The sequence below is a fragment of the Lethenteron reissneri genome, chromosome 62 (genome assembly GCF_015708825.2).
Source record: "Lethenteron reissneri isolate LAM-NWPU_2019-01 chromosome 62, ASM1570882v1, whole genome shotgun sequence".
Taxonomy (NCBI): Eukaryota; Metazoa; Chordata; class Hyperoartia; order Petromyzontiformes; family Petromyzontidae; genus Lethenteron; species Lethenteron reissneri.
The window spans coordinates 1,566,903-1,574,447 of record NC_083840.1 but is presented as its reverse complement, the minus strand read 5'-3'; the positions used below and the strand labels follow the sequence as shown (position 1 = coordinate 1,574,447).

The 7,545-nt window shown below is 54.1% G+C and overlaps 1 protein-coding gene across 2 annotated transcripts in view; it reads right to left on the bottom strand.

Moving 5' to 3' along the window:
• Positions 1-302: 302 nt before the first annotated feature.
• The window catches only part of LOC133358495 (vang-like protein 2), a 44,254-nt gene continuing 37,011 nt past the window's right edge, over positions 303-7,545 (bottom strand). For both annotated transcript variants that reach the window (XM_061576834.1, XM_061576835.1), the window contains exon 8: positions 303-7,431. In XM_061576834.1, the coding sequence (XP_061432818.1) occupies positions 7,171-7,431 (261 nt within the window). In that variant the 3' untranslated portion in view covers positions 303-7,170. The remainder of the gene's footprint in view (positions 7,432-7,545) is intronic.

Below are 7,545 nucleotides of genomic sequence, written 5' to 3'. Positions count from 1 at the left end.
GGGGGGGGGCATGCGGGATGAGGGGGGGGCGACGATGATGATGACGACGAGGAGCCGCGAGCTTCATCGCAGCGCACATCGCGAGCGGTCCCCTCCCGCCGCTCCTACCGTGGTTCAACGCGCGTCTCAGACGCCCGTCTCAGACTCGCGGGTAACGCAGCTGGCGATCGCCGGTCGCGCTGCGTTGGCCGCTAGCGCAGACAGCCTCAGCGGTGGCGGCGGCGGCATCACTGCATAACAACTTCAAATTCCCACCCATCCTGGGAGCGCGAAACAAAGAAACATTTTTTATTTCACGAGGTACGAGGTAAGGCGCCCCTGAGCTTCGCAGCTCTTGGCCATCGCAAGTGACAGCGGCTCAACGAAGTTGCCTCTCCAGCATCGCCGAGTAAAGCGGCAGGACCCCCGGGAGAAAAATCCACGCGGCCACGGCTCAACCGAGTGGCGGCTGATGATCATCATCATCGTCGTCGTGGTGTGGACATGTATAGCAGCCGAACGCACTCCACAAGCACGTGACGTCGATTCTACAATGTGAAGGGGGGCGGGGGGGGGGGTAAGCCGGGAGGGACCCGGTAGAAAAATCCACGCGACCAATGCCTGGTAAAATTTAAAAAAATCCTTTAATAGTGGGACTGTTCCTCTGATGTCATAACACGAGACGCGGGCGATGCGAGGATTGGGGGGGGGGGGTACGCAGGGAATGCAGGAGGGGGGGGGGTAATCTTTGCTACATCAGTTCACGACAAAGCGACGGACGGACGGACCGGAAGAGAAGCTTCCATCCTAAGAAGACAACGGGAAGCGAGTTGGTGCTGGAGGTGAAGTGGGCGCTCAACTTGAATGTAAAAATGTAAACAAGGCACGGCTTGTTGTGCTCTGAGCAGGGTCTGCCCCCCCCCCACCCCGTTTCACCACGGCATGGGGAGGAGGAGGAGGGCGCATTGTTGAACCCATCGAGAACGCAGCTAGTAGTGAGGGAATGCAGCTACCAGTATATACGTGTACGTGTGTACGTGTGTGCGCGTGTGTGCATGTACGTGTGTGTGTGCAGGGAGCGGTAGTGTAGCGAGTAGTGTAGCGGCTAGCGCGCTGTGCTACGGACACGGCGACCCCGAGTTCGATTCCATATTTGTCTTTGCGCGTGTGTGCGTGTGTGCGCGTGTGTGCGCGTGTGTGCGCGTGTGTGCGCGTGTGTGCGCGTGTGTGCGCGTGCGTGTGCGCGTGTGTGTGCATGTGTATGTGCGTGCGTGTGCGTGTGTGCGTGTGTAGAGAAAAACCGTCAACGGTTCCGACTCGCGCGGGAGAGGCACGCTCCCCCTCCCGACCCCGGACGCAGAAGTATTTTGTGTCTCAAATCAAAAAAGAAAAATCTCGAGCGATCGAATAACTTAGTGTCGTTTTTAAAAACACAGGATGCAAAAAATAAAGAAGAGCGAGAGAGAGAGAGAGTGAGATAAAAAAAGGCAATTCATGTGTTAGACGTTACCCCCAAGTCTGAGGAATGCAGAGCAGACGAGGTGGGGTTAGAAACACTACGACACGCTACAGGACACGCAAGCCCCTTTATGTACACGACAACGACGACGATGGCTCTTACATTTCATCTCTATACACAAACGATCTGCTACGTTCATTATCGAGGATAACACAAAAAAACTAAAATATTAAAAACAACACAAACGACAAATGAGAAGGACGTCATTCCAGTAAAAAAAACGGGGGGGGGGGTGACGTCACGATACCGATGGCCCAACGTCGCTGGAGGCCGACCGCTGTGACCCGAATCAGCGGCCATGACAGGAACATCATCATCATCATCAGGCTACGCCGTACAGCAAGACGCGGCCACAAAACGGACGGTCGCTCCTCTCTGGAGGTGGGTGCACTAAAAGCAGCTACGGCCGTCAAAGTTCAGGTGTCCTTCACCATTCGCCGACCGTGAGCGAGACTTCCCCCTAGCGGATCGGAAAAACGCCGCACAACTGACAGAGATCGACAACAAAAAGTGGCTCTCGATCGCCCGCTCGCCCGCCCGCTTGTGGAGCATGAGCGCTCACACAGCCATCGCAGTCCCACACGGAAGCCCTGCATCAGCGCGGACGAACGGACGATCTGGCGCGGCGTGGTCAATCGCCGCAAGACGGCGCCACGTCTACCCTCCTCCCTTGGGTGGACACGCGCAATGACGCAGGCACAAGCGTCGTCCCCCCACACACCCAGCCCACCGCCACTCACGGGAGTTGGCATCGGGGTTTTGCCCACCCCGGGGCGTAACGATTCGGTTCAAGTTCGTTCATTCTCCGTCGTACGGCGCTCGCCGCTCCACGTCTCAAACGTCGCCGATCGATTCTCATGGGCGCGTGGAGCTGGGGATACGCCATGAGGGGATATCGCGAGCGGCGCCGTTGTGAGAATCGAGATTTAAATCAAAGAATCGGCGAGGAAGCCCGCCGCGCGTCTAACCAGGCCCAGTGGGCAGCGAAGGAGACAGAGACGGTGAATTTGTTCCTGTTGATTTGGGCTGGAGGAGAATGTGAGAATGTGGAATTGGCCACAGAGGCTTTGCCGAAGGCTCGAGGGGGGGGGGGGGAGGCTGTCTTAATGATACGGATTTTATTTTCTCCTCCCCCCTTTAATTTAAAACTCAACGGAAAAAATGAAATCGAATTCTAAAGTGTGTTGGCGGGGCGAGCTCTGTCTATCTCCATAGGCAGTCCTCCTGGCTCACAACTCAAAGAGTCCACAACCCAATACCCCCCCCGCCCCCCCCCTGGCACCACCACTGTTGACTTCTCCCAATGACAGGAGAAGCTGCTGCCACCACCAACGCCTGCTGGACACGGAGTTGGATTTTTTCCCGCGATCGTTTTGTCTTGAAACCAGTTCTCAGGAGTTAATGAGAGCCCAATTCCCCCTTCCCTCACCCCTTACGCACCCCCCCCCCCTCCACCATCGTGTCACAGAAGCGAGATTCGTGCGAGCTCAAGTGTTCGACAAGTGAAACTCCACTCCCCAATGTCCCCTCCCTGCGTGTTCAACCACAAAGTCACACTGCTGCCGATGACGTCTCCATACAGCGACTCCTGCGCTTACGGACATTCAGAGATACAAACATTCGACTTACGAACTTTCAACGATACGAACAAACCTGGTCGTTCGGGCCGAGAGTCGTAAGTTCAACCGCCGCGCAATAGATGGCGGTGGTGGCATCTACATCTGCAGAACGCGAAGAACCAGTGGCATCTACATCTCAGAACGTGAAGAACCAGTGGCATCTACATCTCAGAACGTGAAGAACCAGTGGCATCTACATCTACAGAACGTGAAGAACCAGTGGCATCTACATCTCAGAACGCGAAGAACCAGTGGCATCTACATCTCAGAACGCGAAGAACCAATGGCATCTACATCTGCAGAACGCGAAGAACCAGTGGCATCTACATCTCAGAACGTGAAGAACCAGTGGCATCTACATCTCAGAACGTGAAGAACCAGTGGCATCTACATCTCAGAACGCGAAGAACCAGTGGCATCTACATCTCAGAACGTGAAGAACCAGTGGCATCTACATCTACAGAACGTGAAGAACCAGTGGCATCTACATCTACAGAACGTGAAGAACCAGTGGCATCTACATCTCAGAACGTGAAGAACCAGTGGCATCTACATCTCAGAACGCGAAGAACCAGTGGCATCTACATCTCAGAACGCGAAGAACCAATGGCATCTACATCTGCAGAACGCGAAGAACCAGTAGCATCTACATCTACAGAACGCGAAGAACCAGTGGCATCTACATCTGCAGAACGCGAAGAACCAGTGGCATCTACATCTGCAGAACGTGAAGAACCAGTGGCATCTACATCTGCAGAACGCGAAGAACCAGTGGCATCTACATCTCAGAACGTGAAGAACCAGTGGCATCTACATCTCAGAGCATGAAGAACCAGTGACATCTACATCTGCAGCATGTGAAGAACCAGTGGCATCTACATCTGCAGAATGTGAAGAACCAGTGGCATCTACATCTGCAGAACTTTAAGAACCAGTGGCATCTACATCTGCAGAACATGAAAAACCAGTGGTATCTACATCTGCAGAACATGAAGAACCAGTGGCATCTACATCTCAGAACGCGAAGAACCAGTGGCATCTACATCTCAGAACGTGAAGAACCAGTGGCATCTACATCTCAGAATGCGAAGAACCAGTGGCATCTACATCTCAGAACGCGAAGAACCAGTGGCATCTACATCTCAGAACGTGAAGAACCAGTGGCATCTACATCTCAGAACGTGAAGAACCAGTGGCATCTACATCTGTAGAACATGTAGAACCAGTGGCATCTACACCTGCAGAACGTGAAGAACCAGTGGCATCTACATCTGCAGAACGTGAAGAACCAGTGGCATCTACATCTACAGAACGTGAAGAACCAGTGGCATCTACATCTCAGAACGTGAAGAACCAGTGGCATCTACATCTGTAGAACATGTAGAACCAGTGGCATCTACACCTGCAGAACGTGAAGAACCAGTGGCATCTACATCTGCAGAACGTGAAGAACCAGTGGCATCTACATCTGCAGAACCTGAAGAACCAGTGGCATCTACATCTGCAGAACGTGAAGAACCAGTGGCATCTACATCTGCAGAATGTGAGGAACCAGTGGTATTTACATCTACAGAACGTGAAGAACCAGTGGCATCTACATCTGCAGAACCTGAAGAACCAGTGGAATCGACATCTGCAGAACGTGAAGAACCAGTGGCATCTACATACGCAAGAATGTGAAAAACCAGTGGCATCTACATCTGCAAAACGTGAAGAACCAGTGGCATCTGCAGAATGTGAAGAACCAGTGGCATCTACATCTGTAGAACATGTAGAACCAGTGGCATCTACATGTGCAGAACGTGAAGAACCAGCGACATCTACATCTGTAGAACCTGAAGAACCAGTGGAATTGACATCTGCAGAATGTGAAGAACCAGTTGGGACTGACGAAGAAATCTATTTACGAAGACCTCTGGAACCCAAATTGTTCGTCCCTGTATAACGGAGGAATTCGGAGGTTAGGGTTGACTGTCCGAAGCGAGCCCAGCTCATGGACCATGATGTTGCTGCTGCTGCTACCTTCCCGCTCGCTCATCGCACCTCTCGGCCGTCCCCGCTCTCCTGCTGCGTGTGCGAGAGCGGGCCAATGCTACGCCGTGACGACGCGTCACAAGCCGACATTGATAATCACCGTGAGAAAAACACATGTGCCGGCCTCAAGATGAGAGACGGCCGCCACCGCCGCCACCACCAAGGGAGTTTGATTTTGATTAAAACGGTCCCAAGTTCCACAGAAGCGAACGAAATGCAACTCGACCGTGCCGCTTCTTGACGTGATTCACTAAAAAAGTTATTAAAATACTTTGAGGTAAGTCAACAGTGGTCGTCCCTAAGAGATTATAAACTGCATCCCCCCCCCCCCCCCCCCATCATAGCAAAGCGGAATGTCCACATTGATTGAGGGCTGCCAACCAGATTGAAAAGTCACTGCTTTGAAACTGCTCTTTGTTGCACGTTTAGTTTCTTGTCCTTCCCCGCCCTACGCACCTCCAATGAGCACATCTGGCGATGTACGGTGCGATAGAAGTTCAAACATACACACACACAAACTCTCATTTCTCTACAATTGCTTGTTGTGAGTTTGTTTTCCGCTCCCCCCCCCTCCCCCCGTGCATCTCCGACGAGCACGGCTGGCGATGTACGTTGCGAAAGAGGCTCCAACTTACACACACACACACAATCTCATTAATATAGAACAGCTTTTTGTCGTGTGTTAGTGTGTTGTCTTCCCCCCCACCGAGCACGACAGAAGTTCATACGCGTGCGCACAAACACAGATACGACTGCCCGCTCGTTGGCTTTCGGCATCGCCCAGTGGCTACCGACGATGCCTCCTCCCCCCTTAGCCCCACGATGGGACAACTCTACAAGCCGCCCGCGGTCGTCCTTTGATCTTCACGGACTTAGAAAAAACGAAGTGGAGTTGACCCTTTTTTTTTTACACTGTAGACCAAACCCCGATGTATATATATAATGTGTCATCGTCGGCACCAGGTGTAGTGTCAAAAAACCGTGCTCAAGTTTTCCGCAATGAAGTTCAGCACGGCAATACCGCTAGACAGATGTCGGTTACAAATCAATTACTGCCACGCGAACCGATGGCATATCTCAGACCGTACAGACCAGGTCAGACACGGACAAGGTGGCAAACCATAGTTAGGTGGTGGGTGAGCGAGCGAGCGAGTGGGCGAATAAGTGGGTGAATGTGTAAGTCAGCGAGCCAGTCGGGTGTGCGGGTTGGTAAATGGGCGAGTGAACGAGCGGGTGGGTTGGTGAACGGGTGAATGAACGAGTGGGTGGGAGAGTTGGTGAATGTGTTAGTATTCGAGTGGGTGCATGGGGTGTTGAATGGGTGAGTGAACGAAATGGGTGGGTTACGGTTGCCAACCTTTCCCAACAAGACAAATCCCACAGACGTATTTCTCAGCCAAGAACTCTGTCCACCATTGAAACCGTGCGGTCTACGACGATACAATTCCACCACCGCCAGATCTCGGCACAGATCAATTCCTGCCAAACGAACATCGATGCCAAACTCCCGGACTCTCCCGAGGGTAGGCGAGTAAAAAAAAAAACCTCCAGCGGTCAAACCCCGACAAAGATGGCAACCCCATACACTCGCCAAGTCCCCCAACGACACAGCGGCTTTACCCACAATACACTCCTCCACCCGCCCCCCACTGCACCTCCGCCGTGTGACCTCCCCCGCCCTTGAACACCGCCACCGCCATCACCACAGCAGCAGCAGCGGCGGCGGCAGAGGCGGAAGTCTCCCGACTGCGGGCGCAGCAGAAACTTGTGCAACTTGGGGGTCGAGGAAGGAACAACGATGATGCCAAACTCCCGGACTCTCCCCGGTGGTGGGGGAGGGATGGGGGGGGGGTAAGCAGGCAAGTAGAAAAATACAAACAAACCCTCGGGTCAAACCCCGACAAAGGTGGCAACCGATACACGTGTCAAGTTCCACACATCGCGGGCCTTACCCATGAGACACTGCCCCCCCCCGCCCCGCCATGTGACCTCCCCCACCCGTCGTCGACCGCGTCGGCCTCACACGGAGGTCTCCGACTGCAGGCGCAGCACGAACTTGTGCGACTTGGGGTCGAGGAAGGTCTCGGAGAGGGTGAAGCGCGGCGCTCGCGACACCGTCACCACGAGGCAGAGGTCGGCGCGCGCCAGCGAGAAGGCGGTGCCGTCGCGCAGCGCCGACGTCACCGGCTCGGCGCTCAGCAGGCGCCACTGGGAGCTCTGCCACTTGTCCGGCTCGTACTGCACCGTGGGGCCCGGGCTCAGGTACTTCTCCAGGAAGGCCTGCGGAAGATCCGCGCGCCGATTGTCGCCGTCATTTACCGTCATTTGTTATTAGGGTCGACTAGCGGTTATCCGCGCGCGGGGTGACCGAGATTCCCGAGGTTCTGACGTGAG